This window comes from Cherax quadricarinatus, chromosome 56 (assembly GCF_038502225.1).
Source record: "Cherax quadricarinatus isolate ZL_2023a chromosome 56, ASM3850222v1, whole genome shotgun sequence".
In the NCBI taxonomy this organism is placed as follows: domain Eukaryota; kingdom Metazoa; phylum Arthropoda; class Malacostraca; order Decapoda; family Parastacidae; genus Cherax; species Cherax quadricarinatus.
In genome coordinates, this window is record NC_091347.1 from 2,494,446 (window position 1) to 2,518,854 (window position 24,409).

Consider the following 24,409-nt stretch of genomic DNA (forward strand, 5'->3'; position numbering starts at 1 on the left):
TTCAGTAAGATTCTGGCTTTGATACTGAAAAGACACTACTGTTGTAGAGATATATCTTTTCTTAGCAACACTAATGTTAATGCCACATGCTCATGAAAACAATATATACCCACATTTCAATTACTAAAACACCTCAGAATACATCTAATGCCATAAGAAACTAGTGTACATTGTGTTAGACATTAAAAAATGAATATTATACTGTAATTGCTAAATTATAAAACAAACAACCATTAATTCATTATACAGTAGAACCCCTGTATCCACTGATTCTGTATCTGCAGTTTCAGTTATCCATGGTTTACCATGGCCCAAAAATACCTCTTATTTTGCCTAATAATGGTCACAAAGTGTAAAAGTAGAAAAGCTGGCAGTTCTTCAAAGCCTAAGAGAAGCCATGACGTTCTTCCCATCAGTAAAAAAGTGATAATTCTCCACTTTGTGTCCATAATTTATCAATTAAACTTTATAATAGGTATGTACAGGACTTATATATACAGTGGAACCTCAAAAATCGAACATATCACATATCGAACGTTTCGAAAATAGGACCATTTTTTCAGACAAACTGTGTCCCTATTATCGAACGTGCCCCTATTTTCGGACCGCCGGGTACGGGACCTGTCTGCCGGCCCGCTCTGTCCGCGTCACCGTGCAGGCGCCGTGAGCAGTCTAGCTTTGTTTATGCTTGAGTGAACACTAACCTGCGCTCTCATTCACGCATTTTACGATTATTTCACTGCGTTTAGTGCTTGTATGACTGTGAAATAAGCTGCCATTGGCCCAAAGAAACTTGCTAGTGGTACCCCTGTGGTAAAGAAAGTGAGAAACACCATAGATGTGAAGAAGGAAATAATACAGAAGTATGAGAGTTGTGTGAGACTTGTTGAGCTTGCCAGGATGTATGGGAAAAACAAGTCGACCATCGATTCTATCCTGTCAAAGAAAGAACAAATCAAGGAAGCTGATGTTGCGAAAGGTGTTAATATAGGGAGTGGATGAGGTGCCTTCTTCAAAGATTAAGGAGATTTGTGCCAAGTGGAATCATGTCCAAATGTTTGTGCAGAAGTACCACCCAGAGCAAGCTGAAACAAGCCATCTTTGCAACAAGTTCAGTGACAGAACCATGTCCCATTTTAGGGAAATGTTAGAGAGGCACCAGAAACAGAGGACTGTGGACAGTTATTTTGTGAGACAGGGGTCCAGTGACTCAAGCTGGTCCTAGTGGCATTAAAAGACAGAGAAGGGAAGTAACCCCAGAGGGGGCTTTACCTGAAGTCCTCATGGAGGGGGATTCTCCTTCCAAACACTAACCCCAACTCCCTCTCTCCTCCTCCCTATCTTCCAGATGCCATCACCAATCTTCAATAAAGGTAAGTAAAAATGTTATTTTATATGTATTACTGACCATAACATTGTATCAATCGCATCTGCTAGAAAAATGACAGGATGGATAATGAGAACCTTCAAAACTAGGGAGGCCAAGCCCATGATGACACTCTTCAGGTCACTTGTTCTATCTAGGCTGGAATATTGCTGCACACTAACAGCACCTTTCAAAGCAGGTGAAATTGCCGACCTAGAAAATGTACAGAGAACTTTCACGGCGTGCATAACGGAGATAAAACACCTCAATTATTGGGAGCACTTGAGGTTCCTAAACCTGTATTCCCTGGAACGCAGGAGGGAGAGATACATGATTATATACACCTGGAAAATCCTAGAGGGACTAGTACCGAACTTGCACACGAAAATCACTCACTACGAAAGCAAAAGACTTGGCAGATGATGCACCATCCCCCCAATGAAAAGCAGGGGTGTCACTAGCACGTTAAGAGACCATACAATAAGTGTCAGGGGCCCGAGACTGTTCAACTGCCTCCCAGCACACATAAGGGGGATTACCAACAGACCCCTGGCAGTCTTCAAGCTGGCACTGGACAAGCACCTAAAGTCAGTTCCTGATCAGCCGGGCTGTGGCTCGTACATTGGTTTGCGTGCAGCCAGCAGCAACAGCCTGGTTGATCAGGCTCTGATCCACCAGGAGGCCTGGTCACAGACCGGGCCGCGGGGGCGTTGACCCCCGGAACTCTCTCCAGGTAAACTCCAGGTAATACATAATTAACCCTTTGACTGTTTCAGGGCCCTCTCTGAAACTGTCATTCTATGTCGCCAAATATTCGAAAAAAAAAATTATTTTTTCTTATGAAAATGTTAGGAATATTTTTACTAGTGTTTTAAGCCTAAAAAAAAATTTTTGCCATCAGTACTTACCGAGATATAGAGCCGCAAAGTTTGCAGAAATTGACGTGCGTACGGCAACAGCGGCGACTGCCGCCCACCCGGTATTCTTTTATTTACTCTAATTCAAAGGTTTCTTGCATTTTTCAATATTTTTCTTTTCCAGGTAACTTATGTGGCCTGTGAGACCAATGTAAGGTGCATTGTTCAAATATACACTCATTATTTACAACACAATAACAGAACAAACTTTATCACTATTAGTTTGTGTATACACTTTGTTTACACAAACAAACAATACAAAACAATGTTTATTACTATTGTTCCATAATATATATACATATGTACAGTCACTAACCACGTTCCTAGAACTGCTGCAGCTTGTGGAACTCTTTGAAACATGGGTATATGCAGAGTGGCACTTCACACTCCTCACACATAAAACGAGTGTCTCTGCGTGTTTGTGGGCGTTTTGTGGTATGCATACATACGTAACACCTCTTCTGAGCATTTTTCTTGGCAGTAGTAGGAGGCAGTTGTATGGGGTAGTGATCACCAGGCCTCATACGAGATGACGTCTGTGGGCGCTGGTCTATTGCAGGAGTTGCTCCTTGGTACTTTGCAATTATTTGTCTGATTACTGACAGGCAAAATTCACCATATTTTGGTGCTTTGTTGGTCTTCAACTTGTATATGTTATAAGCATTTAGCATAGAGATATCAACAAGATGGAAAAAAAGTTTGATATACCACTTATAACTCTTGCGTACACAGTCTGCAAACCCAATCTGCATGTCACATTTGTCCACTAAGCGCATATTGAGGTTGTAGTCCATGACAGCTGCAGGCTTTAGAATGGGTTCATTGGTCTCTCTGTTGTCCCTGCCACTGGGTACCATTTCGTTTGTGTGAACTGATGTCAACAATGTGACATCACGTTTGTCATGCCACCGAAATGCCATGATGTCATTGGCAGCAAAGGCTTGCACCTCCCCTCTGCGAGTGCCAGCGTCGAACCTTGGCATATGTTTGCGATTACCACGCACTGTGCCACACACGTCTGTCAAGTTCACTCGCAAGAAATCACTGAGTAAGGGGCTTGTGTACCAGTTATCAGTAAATAACATATGCCCCTTACCAAGATATGGTTCCATCATTGTTCGAACCACATCACCAGAGATACCCAATAACTTCATGGTATCTCTCAAAGTATTACTGCCAGTGTACACAATAATATCTAAAACAAGACCACTTCTGCAATCACACAGTACAAATAGCTTTATACCCAAGCGTTTCCTCTTGCTTGGTATATATTGCTTGAATGAGAGTCTTCCTTTGAATAAAATCAAGGACTCATCAATAACAAGCTTCCTGAAGGGATAAAAATACATGCAGCACTTTTGTTTCAGGTACATAAACACATTTCTTATCTTATATAACCTGTCGCTTCTGTCAGGCCTGGTTTTGTCTGAAAAGTGTAACATACGTAACAGTATCAGGAAACGATTGACACCTATAATGTCACTAAAAGCTGGAGTTGAAATCAGGCGATCTGTTGTCCAGTATGTGGTGACAGTGTGCTTATACACATGTGGCATAAGCATTATTGTGGCAAAAAACAGGTACATCTCTGCCACAGTTGTCTCCTTCCACTTGTGTAGCCGTGATTTTGGTGAGAGAATTGTATTTGCCATGGTGTAATCACAGTATGTATTTGTTTCCCTGACAATGATGTCCATCAGGGGTTCATCGAAAAATAACTCAAAGCAGTCCAGTTCACTGGCATTGTTCCCAAGTGGACAAGATGGCTTTATTCCACTTTGTGTTTCATCAAAGTCATGGGGACTGGGAACAAACTCGTCACCGTCCTGCCAATCCCAGATGCGGTCTGCTGGTGGGGTCTGGATATTGTACCATGGTTGTGGCTGTGCAGGTTGTGGTGGTGCAGGTTGTGGCAGTGTGGGGTAGGGTGAGGCTGGTTGTTCTGCTGAGTCAGCCGCGTGGCTAGTAGCGTGGCCCGGTGATGGTGCCACATGGGCCGTGCCACCCTCACTATCACCACCACTGCCTCCTCCCTCACTGTCACCATTCATACCCATCGTTACAATATCGTCATCTTCACTATCAGGTCGTGGTGTTGGGCCACGGGATGTGCTCCCAGAGTTTTTCCTTCCCCTTGGAACAACATATGAAACACTACCAGACCGCATACTACGTCGTACATACTGGCGCTTCACTGGGGAATATTCACTCTCACTGTCACTAGAACTGCTTTCAATGACCTTGAAATCACTATCACTATCACTGCTATCATCAGGGTGTTGTACACGACCAAATAGTTTCCTCTTTCGTCCTGGTACAGGCGAACGTGAACGTGAACAAGCCGGCACAGCACCAGAGGTCGAAGGTTGTGGGTCATCTGGGTTTTCATCACTATTTACGTTATCTTGGGCACTTTTTTCGGTAACACTCACTTGAAAACCCTTGAATTCACTGTCACTGACATTTTCATCGCTGTTAGAGCTATCACTTGGGAACAAAAGACCTCCAATCCGCCGAGGAGTGAGGAACTTCTTACCGAGAGGCATGGTGAAAATGGACTGACAACATGGCGTTCCCACAATGCACCGCTGGGTCCCAGATTTTTTTCACCACTGAGACCCATTCTCTCCCGTGTAGGCCTACCAGGCCTTTGGCGCTCGATTTGAAGCCGCTAGAATTTGTGCGTATAAATACGTCAGAAACATTGGCTCGTAAGACGTATTTATACGTCGGAAACAGTTAAAGGGTTAAAAACTATAGTATTTGTTGTATGTAAAACTGTAATTAATCTCTATAAAATGTATTTTTTGTGTGAATATTTTTGGGTTTCTGGAATGGATTAATTGTATTTCTATTATTTCTTATGGGAAATACTGCTTCGAATTTCAGACTTTTCAAATTTAGAACTAGCTCCTGGAACGGATTAAGTTCAATTTTTGAGGTTCCACTGTATAGTGTTTGCTACTATCCACAGTTTCAGTATCCATGGCAGGTCCTTGGAACATATCCCCTGTGGATACAGGGCTCCTACTACACCTACATATGCATGATATTACACGACAAACTTCTGCATCATACAAGAGTTCCTGATTTACACTCTATAAACTTATCAGTGTCTTGGGTCTTTCACCCTTAAACTGTGGCGAACCGAAAAAAAAAAAAAAAAAACTGCTGGTGGTGTGGTAGAATTTGAACAAATTAAAAATTGATTTTTCTTAGCATTTTAAAATGTTTATTTTTCCGAGCAGAATACAGTGGACCCCCGGTTAACGATATTTTTTCATTCCAGAAGTATGTTCAGGTGCCAGTACTGACCGAATTTGTTCCCATAAGGAATATTGTGAAGTAGATTAGTCCATTTCAGACCCCCAAACATACACTTACAAACGCACTTACATAAATACACTTACATAATTGGTCGCATTGGGAGGTGATCGTTAAGCGGGGGTCCACTGTATGACCAAAAACACGAAAATCGGATCAAAACTTACTGACATTTATTCCCACTGCAATCTGTCTACTGCAACAGTACATAGTTCTTGAAGGGCCACTGCAACAGTGCATAGTTCATGAAGAGCAACTGCAATAGTGCATAGTTCTTGAAAAGCCACTGCAACAGTGCACAGTCCTTGAAGAGCCATGACAACAGTGCATAGTTGGAAATAAATGGTATAAAATACCGACACAATGGAAATATAAACACACATGCAGTATAATGTGATCCTTTATTGACTACGTTTCGCCCACACAGTGGGCTTTTTCAAGTCACAAACAGATCTACCTGGGGTGGAAGGGACGCGAGTATTTATTGTCAGGTTCAGAATGCTGAGGTCAGGTGGAGAATGCTGCATCTGATGATGTACCGAGTGGGGTTATAGAGTCTAAAATCTTGGGTAGCTTGGAAAGGAGATTGGATAAGTTTGTGAGCAGACCTTCTACAGTGTTCTTCCATTCCTGTGTTCTTATGTGGGATAGCAATGAAGGAGTTTCTTGGCAAGTGGTTCAGCTATGTTATAGAAGCCACTATTCTGGTTGAAGTTGTCGGATATAGAAATAAGTGATGATTCCAGGATTCTTCGGTATTGAGTGTTGTCTTCTGTGGCGATAAGTCTTGAGTTTCTGTAGTTTATCAAGTGGTTGTGTGAATTACGGTGTTGTACACAGGCATTCCTTGTGTCGTCAGACCTGCTTGCGTATTGGTGTTCTGAAATACGTGTTTGGAGGTCCCTTGATGTTTCGCCCACGTATAATTTGTTGCAGTCATTACAAGGGATTATGTATACCCCTGCAGAGGGTGGAAGCTTGTCCTGTCTATCACTGGTAATGTCCTTGATGGTCGTGGTTGTGGAGGTAGATACTTGGAATGAGGTATTGGAAAAGATGTTGGAAACGTGTTTGGCAATGGAGTTGGTGGGGAGGACTATGTATCTCTTCTAGGCATTAAACATCTTCAACACACCCAGAGAAGACACTGCCGAGAAGAGATACATAGTCCTCCCCACCAACTCCATTACCAAACACGTTTCCAACATCTTTTCCAATACCTCATTCCAAGTATCTACCTCCACAATCACAACCATCAAGGACATTACCAGTGATAGACAGGACAAGCTTCCACCCTCTGCAGGGGTATACATAATCCCTTGTAATGACTGCAACAAATTATACGTGGGCGAAACATCAAGGGACCTCCAAACACGTATTTCAGAACACCAATACGCAAGCAGGTCTGACGACACAAGGAATGCCTGTGTACAACACCGTAATTCACACAACCACTTGATAAACTACAGAAACTCAAGACTTATCGCCACAGAAGACAACACTCAATACCGAAGAATCCTGGAATCATCACTTATTTCTACATCCGACAACTTCAGCCAGAATAGTGGCTTCTATAACATAGCTGAACCACTTGCCAAGAAACTTCTTCATCGCTATCCCACGTAAGAACACAGGAATGGAAGAACACTGTAGAAGGTCTGCTCACAAACTTATCCAATCTCCTTTCCAAGCTACCCAAGATTTTAGACTCCATAACCCCACTCGGTACATCATCAGATGCAGCATTCTCCACCTGACCTCAGCATTCTGAACCTGACTATAAATACTCACGACCCTTCCACCCCAGGTAGATCTGTTTGCGACTTGAAAAAGCCCACTGTGTGGGCAAAACGTAGTCAATAAAGGATCACATTATACTGCATATGTGTTTATATTTCCAGTGCATAGTTCCCTAGGCCTTTTACACTGGCAAAAGTGTAAAAGGCCTACAGCTCATGTTTCTCATTCTCTAGCGGCTTGTTTTGCATTGCCTTAAAAGGTAATTATGTATATTTATTTATCTTTTTTCACTAAGATTATACTGCATTTCAACATCTTAATACAAAAATAGACGTGTTTCAAGCTGTTTAAATATTAGAAACAGGTGGAGAAGCACGTCATAACAGCCACAATTTCAAAATTCACTCTAAATTTCTATCAATAAATGTTTTGTCTTAATTCTAATGAATGATTTTGTCTTGCAACACTATGCACTGGGAACTATTATGACATTATTGCTGTTTCAAGTTGTGATATTCTTTGCAACATGGAGACAGGCACAGTGGCATGTTACACAGAAATATCATGTAACTTTACTGATAGTGCAACTGGTATGTCAGGGCTGCTGGTGGTGACACATGGTGTCGGTAGGGTAACTGGTAGTGTCACATGTAGGGTTGTTGGCAGGGTAGCTGGTGTCACATGTAGGGTTGTTGGCAGGGTAGCTGGTGTCACATGTGGTGGTGTTGGCAGGGTAGCTGGTGGTGTCACATGTAGGGTTGTTGGCAGGGTAGCTGGTGGTGTCACATGTAGTGTTGTTGGCAGGGTAACTGGTGTCACATGTGGTGTTGGCAGGGTAGCTGTAGGTGTCATGTGGTGTTGGTAGGGTGGTGTCAGGGTTGCTGTTGGTGTCACTGTCACATGAATCAGAACTTTCCAGCCAGCCACTGAGAACAAAATCCTGGGGCAATTTTACTATGTCTCCTGTGCTGACGCATTAGCAGGAATTTTTTTCTCTGGCCTGAGGTGCCAGACAACCTAAACAAATGACCACCTAAAGTCGTGGTAATCAACAAATATGAAGGCAGGAAAAACTGGGTACAGCATATGTCATACACATCCTGGTATTAGAAGTACAATGCACATCAAACACAGTTTAAGGGTTAAACAAGGCAGATTTAAGAGAGGCTCACCTACACAACTCCTTGACAGTGGAGACGTCAACAAGGCGGTAGTGGAGGTGATTCATCAGTTTAGGCATGTACTTATCCAAGAACTTTTTATCTGAATGTATCGTGTTGCCAGCCAAAGGAGCCTTGCCTGTTGACAACACAGACAATTAACTACAAGATATTTTAAGAAAATAATTAAGAAGAAATTAGGTTAGGAAAATACAAGGTGGTTTCTCCAGAGAAGAGGTTCATTATAAAAATGTCAAACACTGATAGTTTGGGCAATCAAGAAGACCTAGAAGTCATGGCACCACCACCTTCTGTTCCCACTTGAATTGAAAGCCATATTACAGGAGTTCATTCTCAGTCCTTGCCTGCTAGGATGATTGCTGGTTTGACTATCATCTCACCGGCTGGTATGGGGGCCCAGCCAGCCCCTCATTGAGACCCCCTGGACCAGTCTTCTCGGTCGGCCATATTTAGTGGCAGAGGGAAGTTAGGTCATGGAGACCAGGATTGGTCTTTACTCCTTCCTTCAAGGACAGATACTCTTCCTTCATGAACCAAGCCTCTTTCACAGAGAATAAGTACCCTTGCAGTTGAGAAGAGAGAATGGAGTTCCTAAGATTCCAGACATTCCCATGCCTCCTCCCCTTCCTTCAAGGTCCAATCCTATTCTTCTAAGGACACACAGTCTGTCTCTCAAGACTTATCCTCCTCCATCAACAGATCCTCCACAGCTGAAAATGAAGACTGGGACCTGGCCTAAGATTCCTATTGGTGTACACTTTAGGATCACACAACCTCCAACCTTTAATGGGGTAAGACTTACCCTTCTCGGTGTGCTGTGTGACAAACTGAAGCAGCTGGTCCTCTGCTGCAGAGAGGGTTATGGTGCTCTTCCGGCATTCATCTGTTAACCCATTCTGTTGGCCAGGAAATCAGCAACAATATTATTTATTTATTTTTTTTTTATTATCACACTGGCCGATTCCCACCAAGGCAGGGTGGCCCGAAAAAGAAAAACTTTCATCATCATTTACTTCATCACTGTCTTGCCAGAAGGGTGCTTTACACTACAGTTTTTAAACTGCAACATTAACACCCCTCCTTCAGAGTGCAGGCACTGTACTTCCCATCTCCAGGACTCAAGTCCGGCCTGCCGGTTTCCCTGAACCCCTTCATAAATGTTACTTTGCTCACACTCCAACAGCACGTCAAGTATTAAAAACCATTTGTCTCCATTCACTCCTATCAAACACGCTCACGCATGCCTGCTGGAAGTCCAAGCCCCTCGCACACAAAACCTCCTTTACCCCCTCCCTCCAACCTTTCCTAGGCCGACCCCTACCCCGCCTTCCTTCCACTACAGACTGATACACTCTTGAAGTTATTCTGTTTCGCTCCATTCTCTCCACATGTCCGAACCACCTCAACAACCCTTCCTCAGCCCTCTGGACAACAGTTTTGGTAATCCCGCACCTCCTCCTAACTTCCAAACTATGAATTCTCTGCATTATATTCACACCACACATTGCCCTCAGACATGACATCTCCACTGCCTCCAGCCTTCTCCTCGCTGCAACATTCATCACCCATGCTTCACACCCATATAAGAGCGTTGGTAAAACTATACTCTCATACATTCCCCTCTTTGCCTCCAAGGACAAAGTTCTTTGTCTCCACAGACTCCTAAGTGCACCACTCACCCTTTTCCCATCATCAATTCTATGATTCACCTCATCTTTCATAGACCCATCCGCTGACACGTCCACTCCCAAATATCTGAATACATTCACCTCCTCCATACTCTCTCCCTCCAATCTGATATCCAATCTTTCATCACCTAATCTTTTTGTTATCCTCATAACCTTACTCTTTCCTGTATTCACTTTCAATTTTCTTTTTTTGCACACCCTACCAAATTCATCCACCAATCTCTGCAACTTCTCTTCAGAATCTCCCAAGAGCACAGTGTCATCAGCAAAGAGCAACTGTGAGAACTCCCACTTTATGTGTGATTCTTTATCTTTTAACTCCACGCCTCTTGCCAAGACCCTCGCATTTACTTCTCTTACAACCCCATCTATAAATATATTAAACAACCACGGTGACATCACACATCCTTGTCTAAGGCCTACTTTTACTGGGAAATAATTTCCCTCTTTCCTACATACTCTAACTTGAGCCTCACTATCCTTGTAAAAACTCTTCACTGCTTTCAGTAACCTACCTCCTACGCCATACACCTGCAACATCTGCCACATTGCCCCCCTATCCACCCTGTCATACGCCTTTCCCAAATCCATAAATGCCACAAAGACCTCTTTAGCCTTATCTAAATACTGTTCACTTATATGTTTCACTGTAAACACCTGGTCCACACACCCCCTACCTTTCCTAAAGCCTCCTTGTTCATCTGCTATCCTATTCTCCGTCTTGCTCTTAATTCTTTCAATAATAACTCTACCATACACTTTGCCAGGTATACTCAACAGACTTATCCCCCTATAATTTTTGCACTCTCTTTTATCCCCTTTGCCTTTATACAAAGGAACTATGCATGCTCTCTGCCAATCCCTAGGTACCTTACCCTCTTCCATACATTTATTAAATAATTGTACCAACCACTCCAAAACTATATCCCCACCTGCTTTTAACATTTCTATCTTTATCCCATCAATCCCGGCTGCCTTACCCCCTTTCATTTTACCTACTGCCTCACGAACTTCCCCCACACTCACAACTGGCTCTTCCTCACTCCTACAAGATGTTGTTCCTCCTTGCCCTATACACGAAATCACAGCTTCCCTATCTTCATCAACATTTAACAATTCCTCAAAATATTCCATCCATCTTCCCAATACCTCTAACTCTCCATTTAATAATTCTCCTCTCCTATTTTTAACTGACAAATCCATTTGTTCTCTAGGCTTTCTTAACTTGTTAATCTCACTCCAAAACTTTTTCTTAGTTTCAACAAAATTTGTTGATAACATCTCACCCACTCTCTCATTTGCTCTCTTTTTACATAGCTTCACCACTCTCTTAACCTCTCTCTTTTTCTCCATATACTCTTCCCTCCTTGCATCACTTCTACTTTGTAAAAACTTCTCATATGCTAACTTTTTCTCCCTTACTACTCTCTTCACATCATCATTCCACCAATCGCTCCTCTTCCCTCCCGCACCCACTTTCCTGTAACCACAAACTTCTGCTGAACACTCTAACACTACATTTTTAAACCTACCCCATACCTCTTCGACCCCATTGCCTATGCTCTCATTAGCCCATCTATCCTCCAATAGCTGTTTATATCTTACCCTAACTGCCTCCTCTTTTAGTTTATAAACCTTCACCTCTCTCTTCCCTGATGCTTCTATTCTCCTTGTATCCCATCTACCTTTTACTCTCAGTGTAGCTACAACTAGAAAGTGATCTGATATATCTGTGGCCCCTCTATAAACATCCTGAAGTCTACTCAACAGTCTTTTATCTACCAATACATAATCCAACAAACTACTGTCATTTTGCCCTACATCATATCTTGTATACTTATTTATCCTCTTTTTCTTAAAATATGTATTACCTATAACTAAACCCCTTTCTATACAAAGTTCAATCAAAGGGCTCCCATTATCATTTACACCTGGCACCCCAAACTTACCTACCACATCCTCTCTAAAAGTTTCTCCTACTTTAGCATTCAGGTCCCCTACCACAATTACTCTCTCACTTGGTTCAAAGGCTCCTATACATTCACTTAACATCTCCCAAAATCTCTCTCTCTCCTCTGCATTCCTCTCTTCTCCAGGTGCATACACGCTTATTATGACCCACTTCTCGCATCCAACCTTTACTTTAATCCACATAATTCTTGAATTTACACATTCATATTCTCTTTTCTCCTTCCATAACTGATCATTCAACATTACTGCTATCCCTTCCTTTGCTCTAACTCTCTCAGATACTCCAGATTTAATCCCATTTATTTCCCCCCACCGAAACTCCCCTACCCCCTTCAGCTTTGTTTCGCTTAGGGCCAGGACATCCAACTTCTTTTCATTCATAACATCAGCAATCATCTGTTTCTTGTCATCCGCACTACATCCACGCACATTTAAGCATCCCAGTTTTATAAAGTTTTTCTTCTTCTCTTTTTTAGTAAATGTCTACAGGAGAAGGGGTTACTAGCCCATTGCTCCCGGCATTTTAGTCGCCTCATATGACACGCATGGCTTACGGAGGAAAGATTCTTTTCCACTTCCCCATGGACAATAGAAGAAATAAAGAGGAACAAGAGCTATTTAGAAAAAGGAGAAAAACCTAGATGTATGTATATATATATATATATGCATGTGCGTGTCTGTGAAGTGTGACCAAAGTGTAAGTAGGAGTAGCAAGATATCCCTGTTATCTAGCATGTTTATGAGACAGAAAAAGAAACCAGCAATCCTACCATCATGTAAAACAGTTACAGGTTTCTGTTTCACAGCAACAATATTATATTCATAATTTAGGCCATAAAGAACCCTGTTTAATTTATTAAATGTTTTGTTGCTGATTAAATGTTTTGTTGCTATTTAATTATGGTATACAGAAAATAAACAATGATTAACAATCAAACTTTAAAAAATCATGCCAGTCCTGTGTCTGGTAATTTTTCTTACTAATCTTAAGATTAAAATAACAGCACCTCACATGAAGCAAACATTAAATGCAATGGTTTCTGTGTCAAGTTGCAAATTACTTTTAGAACATTTATAAAAGGTTGTAACTCATAAAGAAAAAGCAAAAAAACACTGTACATGTATTGTAGTCACCTTCACCTTAACAATATGCTTACTATTTAATTACCTTTTTTTATTAACATCTCGGCCATCTCCCACCGACACAAGGTGACCCAAGAAAGAAACATTTCACCACCATTCAACACTTTCACCATCATTCACACATAAGCACTGTCTTTGCAGAAGCATGCAGATATGACAGCTCAGATGTCGCTCCAAACAGCAAATATCCCAAACATCATCTTTAAAGTGCAGGCACTGTACTTCCCCCCTCCAAGACTCAAGTCCGGCTAATCGGGGTTCCTGAACCCCTTCATAAACTATTACCCCACTCACACTCCAACAGCTCGTCAAATCCCAACAACCATTCGTCTCCATTCACTCTTATCTAACACGCTAACATGTGACTGCTGTATGTCTAAGCCCCTTGCACACAAAACCTCTTTTACTCCCTCCCCCCTTCATCTGTTCCTAGGATGACCCCTACCCCTCCTCCCCTCCACTACAGATTTATACACAATCCAAATCATCCTATTTTGCTCTATTCTCTCTAAATGACCAAACCACCTTAACAACCCCTCCTCAGCCCTGTGAATAATGTTTTTAGTAACTCCACACCTCCTAATTTCCACACTATGAATTCTCTGTATAATATTTACATCACACATTGCCCTTAGACACGACATCTCCACTGCTTCCAGCCTCCTCCTCACTGCAGCATTTAAAACCCATGTATTTAAAACCCAGAGTATTGGTACCAATATACTCTCATACATTACCTTCTTTGCCTCCATGAATAACATTGTCTCCACAGATACCTCAATGAACCACCCACCTTTTTCCTTTTTCAATTCTATGGTTTATCTCATCCTTCATAAACCTAACTGCTAACAAGTCTACTCCAAAATATCAGAACACATTCACTTCTTCCATACTCCCTCCAATGTGAGATCCAATTTTTCTTTACCTAAGTCATCTGATACCCTTATCACCTTACTCTTTGCAATGTTCACTTTCAACTCCCTTCCTTTCCACACCCACCCAAGCTCTTCCACTAACCTTTGCAACTTCTCTTTAGAATCTCTCAAAAGCACAATATCATCAGCAAAAGGTACCTGTGTCAACTCCCATTTTGTATTTGATTCCCCATAATTTAATTCCACCCCTCTCCTCAACACCCTAGCATTTACTTCTTTTGCAACCTCATCTATAAATATGTTAAACCACCATGGTGACATTACACATAACGTCCCTGTCTAAGACCTACTTTTACTGGAAAGTAATCTCCCTTTCTCCTACACATCCTAACCTGAGCCTCACTATCCTCATAAAAAACTCTTTACAGCATGAGAAATATATTCACACAAATAAAACTTAACACTGTATAAATTCATCAAAATTTGAAGTGCTGTACTACAGATTACATATAAAAGAATGCGTGTCTAAAAATATTATGCAAAACAAGTCTCCAGCACTTCTCGAATTATTATATTTATGGGGAAGAGATAAACCCATAAGGGTCATATAGCACCAGGAGAATGGTAGTCAGGTATGATCCAAGGATGGGTAGGATAACTCCAATTCCTTGGATCCAGTCCTCCAGCATTAGCCCTCTCCTAAACTTGTTCTCAGGGTCGAAACTTTTTTGAAAAAATAAAAATTATTTTTTCTTATGAAATGAAAGAGAAAAAAAGTTTGAAATTTGAAGGAAAACTTACGGAATTATGTTCTCGCAAAGTTAGCGGTCTTGTCGATGTTTATGCATCGGCGATTTCACCCACTTTGAGCCATATTTTCAGCCAATTCCAATGTACCAATCAACAACAATCATAACTATTTCACTAGAACTCCATTTTTTCTATCGAATGAATACAAGAAACCACCCATTTACTGATTTCAACTATCCAATAAAGTGGTTAAAAATTGGCAATTTTCACACAATTTCAAAACATGCCAATTTCCAAATAGGGTCCAGAATAAACAAGACAGACATTCCTGGCACTAAAATAACATTTTCTCTGTTCATTAGTCATGTACCCAGGCCCCTCTTACATTTCTTTTGCTTTCCACTTTGAATTTTTATTCTCACAAAAAATAGAAGATTTACTATTATGCAGACTACTGCATTAGTGTAGAAATGGTATAGATAATATCAGCGCACTTGTGAAAGAATATTAGACTCACCAGTTGACGTGTATTGGACGTGTGGCATTATTTGTTTACTTCTGAACATTGGCAAAAATCTAACATTTCTGCTACTTTGAGCTCAATTTCAAGGTACTTTTCATTGTGAAACCAATCAAAACCATCTCAATTTCTGTAATGTCTTTCATTCTATAAAATGAGATCAGGAAAACTAGAATACAACCATAAATACCATACGAAAATACACTGCAAAGTCGCTGTTTTAAACCAAAAACACGGAGTTTTTTTTCTCATTATGCACTGTGTGCTGCAGAATTTTTTTATACTGTGCACACTGACCACATAGACCCATTCTTTCATATGTAGGCTTACCAGCTTTCTCTCGTTAAATTTGAAGGCACTAGAATTTACGTGTACTAGTATGGCACCAACCCCGGCATGCAAGCCATACTAGTACGACACCGACCCTGAAAGGGTTAAGGTTCATCCTTGAAGGGTTACCACTTCTCAAAATATTTGCACACTTTGCAGAAAATAAAATAAGGATGCAGTCTGTACCATAGAATGTTTCATATGATGTATAATTGAAATAACTTTTATTAAATTTAATACAGTTAAATGCAGTGGACCCTCGAATTACACCATCCCTTTTCTGTATGTAAAACTATAGTTATTCTCTATAAAATGTATTTTTTGTTAATATAAAATTCTGGGTGTCTGGAATAGATTAATTGGATTTACATTATTTCTTATGGGAAATATTAACAAAAAATATATTTTATATAGAATAACTATAGTTTTACATACAGAAAAGGGATGATGAAATTCGAGGGTCCACTGTACATCATTTTTGAGACCCTTACTATATTCCTACCTCACTAGTATTGATAGAGCAAGATTAAAAACAAACAAGAAAGAATAAGAATAGTGTTAAGTGTACATATGAAGTACTCTACCTCACCATGATGCTTCTTGCACCATTCATTCATGTTGTCCAATACTCTGTCGTCTACTTTTAATATTAGGTTTGGGCCCTCTGCAACAACGTTCAAGTCACCATCAGTGATCATAATGGCTGCTTCCATTATCTTTTCTTCTTCTACATTTAATCCAGTCATCTATAAGATAATACACCATTCAAATACTTTGTAAACAATTCATTATTTATTCATAAACCCAAAAACAGGACACTAAAATTGGAGTTAGTTGGATTTGCCTTTGCTCATTATCAGGTCACAAGAAAGAATGAAAAAGGAAGAGAGCCAAAAATCACATTAAAATAGTAGTATTGTAAATATGACATGAAGCAACACCAAAGATCATGTCAAAGCTACTGGATACCTTTCTGTCTCTTCTTTTGTTCTTGCAACTCTAATAAGTGATAAATAGTTTTGAAAAACCGACAAGTTGAAGATTGAGACACTTATGCAACATGTGGGAATCTTTATTGAAGAAACGTTTTGCCACACAGTGGTTTCATCAGTCCAATACAAAGCACAAAGGTGTAAGTAGTGGAGGAGATTGAGGTAATCAGTCCCTCAGCCTGGAATTGATGTGTTCAGTCCATCACTCTTGTAGAAAGTACAGCACAAGGCCAGAGAAGTGGCTAATATACTGTAGTCATGGGATCTTGATACAAAGAATCCTTCAACACTTGTCCAACCTTTGGACGAAGACCTACTTACATTAGTGGATGGTTCCACTGTGATCCCGCCTTCTCCTGCTTCGACTCATCTGACTACAGTATACTATAAGCCACTTCTCTGGCCTTATGCTGTACTTTCTACAAGAGTGATGGACTGAACACATCGATTCCAGGCTAAGGGATTGATTACCTCAAACTCCTCCACTACTTACACCTTTCTGCTTTGTATTGGACTGATGAAGCCACTGTGTGGCAAAATGTTTCTTCAATAAAGATTCTCATGTGCTGCATAAGTGTCTCAATCTCCAACTTTAATAAGGTCTAGGGCAATCATAAAATTGTCATTTCTAATTTGTCAGCTTCTTGTGAACTGATTCAGCCATGATAATGCATCTAGTAACTAGTGTGCTAAAGCTAAGTCAAATTAAACATACACCGTATTGTATCTAAATACAAAATACGGTAATCAAAATCTAAATCTGCTAAAACTTCAAGAAAACAAGCAAACACAGAGGATTTTATGACACTTCTGTAGAGTACAGCCTCTCCTCACTTAACAACGAAGTTCCATTCCTAAGACCACGCCAGTAAACCTGGAGAGAGTTTCGGGAGTAAATACCCCCACGGCCCAGTCTAAGACCAGGCCGCGGGAGGGACAGCACTAAACCCGTAGGATTATACAGTGCCTGTGGGGGAGGGGGGGATGGAAGGAATTCAGGCTTAATTCAGGGAACTAGAACACAGATCCCATTCCCTAGATCAAGAGCCCCTCACCAGCATCAAGGAACCTCCCTTGAGGGGTCTTGGTAGATCAGGGTCTGATCAACCAGGCTGTTACTGCTGGCTGCACGTAAACCAACGTACAAACCACAGCCCAGCTGATCAGGTACTGACTTTAGGTGCCTGTCCAGAGCCTTCTTGAAGACAGCCAGGGGTCTATTGGTAATCTTCCTTATGTAAAGTAAAAGGACACAAGTGCAACTAATGTGACATTTTATTGTGACAATGTTTCGCTCTCCAGGAGCTTTATCAAGCCATTACAAACAATACATGGACACAGAGGGTATATATAGGCTCAGAGTGAGGTGCGATACTAGTGGTAGTGGTAGTAATAGTAGTGATAAAAGTTGTAGTAGTAGTAGTAGTAATACAATATGGTAGAACAATTAATTCGTACATGAGTAAAAGGATATAAAAGCTATTACTTGGGTAACATAAAAATAGGTTGGACAAATATAGACTGGATAGAGGCAGCCTGTTTCAGTGTTCACTCTCTGTAATGTGCTTTGTGTAGTATAACAGGAGAGACTATGTGATGGCAGGGTTTACTGTTTTCAGGAGGATTCTTGCTAAGACTTCAGAGATGGTGAAGCTGCCGTTGTTTTGTTTAATTGTATTCGAAACAGCGATCAGTGCTGATTCTAGGCACTTGCGTCTGCGGAAATTAGTTTCTTTGATCACTAATTGGGCGTCCCTAAATTTCATGAGATGACTGGTGGAATTTCGGTGTTGTACACAGGCGTTGTTCAGGTTGTCGTTCCTACATGCGTAAATGTGTTCATTGAGGCGGGTGTCGAGGTTTCTTGCTGTTTCACCTACGTAAATCTTGTCACAGCCTCCACAGGGTATAGTGTAAACCCCTGCGTTGACTGGTTCTTGGTGCTTTGATTTTGTTCTGGTTAGATCCTTTATTGAAGTGCTAGAAGCGATGGCGATTCTGGTGTTAGCTTGTGAAAGTACTTTAGAAACGTTCAGTGCAACCTGACTGTTGGGAAGAATTATAACTTTGTTGGGAGTGGTGTTGGTGCGTGGAGAATTGATGATCTGAAGAGCCCTTTTCTTGCAATCTTTGATGAAAAAGGAAGGAAAATGTAACTCAGTAATAGCTTTTATATCCTTTTACTCATGTACAAATTAATTGTTCTACCATATTGTATTACTACTACTACTACTACAACTTTTATCACTACTACCACTACCACTAGTATCGCACCTCACTCTGAGCCTATATATACCCTCTGTGTCCATGTATTGTTTGTAATGGCTTGATAAGGCTCCTGGAGAGCGAAACATTGCCACAATAAAATGTCACATTAGTTGCACTTGTGTCCTTTTACTTTACTTATTGTCGGTAATTCTACCAACTTTATTACAATCCTCCTTATGTATGCTGGGAGGCCGTCTTGGGCCCCTGACACTTATTTTGTCTCTTAGCATACTCATGGTGCTCCTGCTTTTCATTGGGGAATGTTGCATCTCCTGTCAAGTCTTTTGCTTTCGTAGGGAGTGATTTTTGATGTTGATGTTTGGTACTAATCCCTCTACCAATGAGCAACCATCTTCGATATTGTTTTAATGTCACCTTTGCACCATTTATAAAATTTTTTGTATATTTTTAAATGTTTATATAATATTTTTTTTTTTTTATTATCACACTGGCCGATTCCCACCAAGGCAGGGTGGCCCGAAAAAGAAAAACTTTCACCATCATTCACTCCATCACTGTCTTGCCAGAAGGGTGCTTTACACTACAGTTTTTAAACTGCAACATTAACACCCCTCCTTCAGAGTGCAGGCACTGTACTTCCCATCTCCAGGACTCAAGTCTGGCCTGCCGGTTTCCCTGAACCCCTTCATAAATGTTACTTTGCTCACACTCCAACAGCACGTCAAGTATTAAAAACCATTTGTCCCCATTCACTCCTATCAAACACGCTCACGCATGCCTGCTGGAAGTCCAAGCCCCTCGCACACAAAACCTCCTTTACCCCCTCCCTCCAACCTTTCCTAGGCCGACCCCTACCCCGCCTTCCTTCCACTACAGACTGATACACTCTTGAAGTTATTCTGTTTCGCTCCATTCTCTCCACATGTCAGAACCACCTCAACAACCCTTCCTCAGCCCTCTGGACAACAGTTTTGGTAATCCCGCACCTCCTCCTAACTTCCAAACTACGAATTCTCTGCATTATATTCACACCACACATTGCTCTCAGACATGACATCTCCACGCTGCAACATTCATCACCCATGCTTCACACCCATATAAGAGCGTTGGTAAAACTATACTCTCATACATTCCCCTCTTTGCCTCCAAGGACAAAGTTCTTTGTCTCCACAGACTCCTAAGTGCACCACTCACCCTTTTCCCCTCATCAATTCTATGATTTACCTCATCTTTCATAGACCCATCCGCTGACATGTCCACTCCCAAATATCTGAATACATTCACCTCCTCCATACTCTCTCCCTCCAATCTGATATCCAATCTTTCATCACCTAATCTTTTTGTTATCCTCATGACCTTACTCTTTCCTGTATTCACTTTCACTATTATATAATAGTGTACTGTATACTGTAATAAACAGAATAGAAGAAATCAACTCTAATATACATACATTATTTAGGTAAGCACACTGGTCAGAGAGCCCATCGTAAGTCCGAATTGCCGGTAAACGAGTACGTTACTAAGTGAGGAGAGACTGTTTTAACCTTTTCTGTGGCCGTCACATAGAACTACGCCAAACAAACCTTACAGGTTATGGGAAAAAAAAAGCTCATTGTTTTGATAATTTTTTTGGGGCTCTGGTGGCTATAGTTCTCACTTCACATGACGAGAGTCTGGATTCGATTCCCAGCCAGGGTAGAAACATTGGGCGTGTTTCTTTACACCTGTTGTCTATGTTCGCCCATCAGTAAAATGGGTGTGCAAGAAAGGTATAAAATACCGACACTATGAAAGTAAAGACACATGTGCAACATCTGGAAATCTTTAATGTTGACGTTTCGCCATCCAGTAGCTTTATCAATACAAATTCTAGGACATAATTGGAAGACTGTAGAAATACATACAAAAGATGAGGTAATCAGTTCCTCAGCCTTGGAGTTAGTGTTCACAGCATCGTGGACACTAACTCCAAGGCTGAGGGACTGATTACCTCATCTTTTGTATATATTTCTACAGTCTTCCAATTATGTCCTAGAATTTGTATTGATAAAGCCACTGGATGGCGAAACGTCGACATTAAAGATTTCCAGATGTTGCACATGTGTCTTTACTTTCACAGTAAAATGGGTACCTGGGTGTTAGTCGACTGGTGTGGGTCGCATCCTGGGGCAAAACTGACTTAATTTGCCCGAAATGCTCAGCATAACAAGCGGCTTTCTATATAGTAGTATGTCATTGATGTCAGCTATGTCTGTATACTACCTTGTACATGTACTTGTAGTAAATAAAGATATTACTATATTACATTATTATTGCCCTATGCACAACTATATGAAGTAATTGCAAAATATGAAATGACTAATATTTTTTTCTAGTAATAATAATATCTTTATTTCTACAAGTACATGTACAGGGTAGTATACAGACATAGCTGACATCAATGACATACTACTATATAGAAAATCCCTTGTTATGCTGAGCATTTCGGGCAAATTAAGTCAGTTTTGTCCCAGGATGCGACCCACACCAGTCCACTAACACCCACAATTAGGTGAGTACCCAGGTACCCATTATACTGCTAGTAAGTTTATTGAGGTATACACAAATACAGCTACACAGATTATCATAAATAGCAGTATATATGTAAAGTACCTAGGATAGCCCCCCAAAAAAAACAGAGTAACTTACTTCCATTGAGGGACATTATTATTATTATAATCAAGGGGGAAGCGCTAAACCCGGAGGATTATATAGCGCCTGGGGGGGGATGTGGAAGGCATTCAGGCTGAATTCGGGGAACTGGAGCACAGATCCAATTCCCTAAATCAAGAGCCCCTCACCAACATCAAGGAACCTTCCCTGAGGGGACATTGAGGGACAGCAGGTGTCTTAAGAAAACACGTCCTAATGTTTTCACCCGTACCGGAGATCGAACCACGGACCTCAATGTGTAAGCGCACTCAATGGGGTCTGAAAAAGGCCCATTGTGACCTTTATAATATTGTTTTCATCACTACCGCTCACAGGTTGAGCTGCAGTTGCACAATCAACCAGCCACGCTGGAGACAATATTAAAAACTACATTGTTCCACACTTAACCTGCATCACTACATAATCGTACATACCTCAAGATCAACCCATACTAATCTTTCGCTTATTTTTGGTATTTTGGTGGGAATATGAGAGTCAGAGGAAGAGGAGGATGATGAGGACTTCATGGTGGTGTAGAGAGAGTGTGAGAAGCGCCGTGAGACACACCTCAACCACAACACCATCATTTCTTCTTCTGTTGGGTTTCAGGGCCACTGACAGCATACGCCGTATCGAGCCCGGCCGTCCAGTGCTAGAGAGAGGGAATATCGACCAAAGTGAAAGAATGTCTTGACTAATAACTATGTATGTCTCTGATACGCCCTGAAGCCAGCAGGAAGGAGTAGGTACAAGCCAATATCTCCTGACGGTCCAGAGGGCGAAACCCTTCCCATTGAGGAGGACAGGTAGAGTGAAAGTGTGCACCCCAAGTGTGCGCAAGGCCGCACGGAGAGTAGTCCGTGCAGAGTGATAACGTGGGCACCACGGCAGGAACTGTTCCACCGTCTCAGGCTGTGAGGGACACCACGGGCAGCACGGAGAGTTCGTCATCCGAAGGCGATATAGATGAGCCGCCAGTCGCGAGTGCCCGACTCGAAGGCGAGTCAGTGCAACGTCCAACGAGCGGTTGGGATGGCGAGCCCAAGGGCAGGGGCCATTAAAAGTTCGGACAGAGCCCAACGCCGAAGAAGAGAGGGAGTGTGCAAGGCCCTCTTGCCACTGATGACGGACTCCCTTCCAAACAGCCCTTGTGAAATCACTGTGGCCCAGGGCAAGAAGGGTAACAGTAGGAAGTGTGTGCGCGAGGGAGGCCGCCCGATCTGCCACTTCATTGCCCCAGATTCCAACATGGGGGGGAACTCACTGAAGGGTGATGCTCCAATCTGGGCTCCGCAAGAAGCGCAGGAGGAGAGATTGTGTCCGACGAACGAGGACACATTCAAATTCAAATTCAAATTCAAAGTTTATTCTCTATAAGGATTACAATGCTGAGTTTACAGAAATTTGGTTATTGTTTGGTTTACATGTAGTAAAATTGTGATTACAGAGTGTACCACTAGAACGCTTAGCATGGCTAGGCATTTCGGGCATACTTAGTTTTATTCTTAATTGTAAAATATTACAAATTATGAGGTAAGTTGGTATTATGGCTAAGTGACTAAATACTAGTTTGTGAGTTTAGCAATGTGAATGCTTTTGTTTTGGCACAGTACATAGTTTCAGTATTGGAGTATCACAGGATTCATTATTTTAAGACTGAGATTAATATTTCTGTTTATGGTCAAATGAGTGAGTGAGTGTAAGTGTGAACCACCAGGTGGTATTCGTGTAGTTAGTTGACGGGGTGTATCAGGGAGATAAGATGTTTTCTAATGGTAGTTTTGAAGGTGATGAATGTGTCTGCAGTTCTAGAGTTCTCAGGTAGGGTATTCCAGATTTTAGGGCCTTTGACATACATTGAATTTTTGTAAAGGTTTAGTCGGACACGGGGAATGTCGTAGAGATGTTTGTGTCTGGTGTTATGCCTGTGGGTTCTGTCACAACTATCAAGAAAGCGTTTTAGGTCAAGGTTGATATTAGAGTTTAAGGCCCTGTAGATATAGATTGCACAGTAGTAAGTGTGGATGTACTGAACTGGGAGTAAGTTTAGATCTATGAAGAGTGGGGGGGGTGTGTTGCCAGGGATGGGATTTAGTGATTATTCTTACTGCAGCTTTTTGTTGGGTTATTATTGGCTTTAGGTGTGTTGCTGCAGTTGATCCCCAAGCACAAATAGCATAGGTGAGGTATGGATAAATAAGTGAGTGGTATAGTGTGAGAAGGGCATTTTGCGGCACGTAGTATCGTATCTTGGAGAGGATCCCAACCGTTTTGGATACTTTTTTGGCTATATGCTGGATATGGGTGCTGAAATTCAGGTTGTTGTCAAGGTATAAGCCTAGGAATTTTCCCCCATTATTTCTGGTAATTAGAGTGTTGTCAATCTTAATGTTAATTTGTGCATCTCCTGCTCTGCTACCAAACATAATATAGTAGGTTTTGTCAGTGTTAAGCGTAAGTTTATTGGCTGTCATCCAAGTCGATATTTTAATCAGCTCCTCATTCACAATGGTGTTGAGGGTGGCAAGATTAGGGTGAGAGATGACATAAGTCGTGTCATCAGCAAAGAGAATGGGTTTCAGGTGTTGGGATACGTTTGGAAGGTCATTGATGTATATGAGGAAGAGCAGGGGACCAAGGACACTTCCCTGCGGAACTCCAGTATCAAGTGGCCGTGTTGCTGATGCTGTGT

General features: G+C 41.4%; 1 protein-coding gene across 6 annotated transcripts in view; it reads right to left on the reverse strand.

Moving 5' to 3' along the window:
• LOC128700654 (oligoribonuclease, mitochondrial) overlaps positions 1-22,350 on the reverse strand; it is a 49,185-nt gene extending 26,835 nt beyond the window's left edge. Inside the window, exons 1-5 of one of the 6 annotated variants that reach the window (XM_070097024.1) lie at positions 22,152-22,350; positions 16,390-16,551; positions 9,331-9,424; positions 8,520-8,646; positions 5,775-5,833 (exon numbers count right to left, since the gene is read on the reverse strand). In XM_070097024.1, coding sequence (XP_069953125.1) covers positions 5,775-5,833; positions 8,520-8,646; positions 9,331-9,424; positions 16,390-16,551; positions 22,152-22,304 — 595 coding nt within the window. In that variant the 5' untranslated portion in view covers positions 22,305-22,350. The other 5 variants (XM_070097027.1, XM_070097025.1, XM_070097026.1 and 2 more) reach the window with 5 other exon arrangements.
• Positions 22,351-24,409: the final 2,059 nt, after the last annotated feature.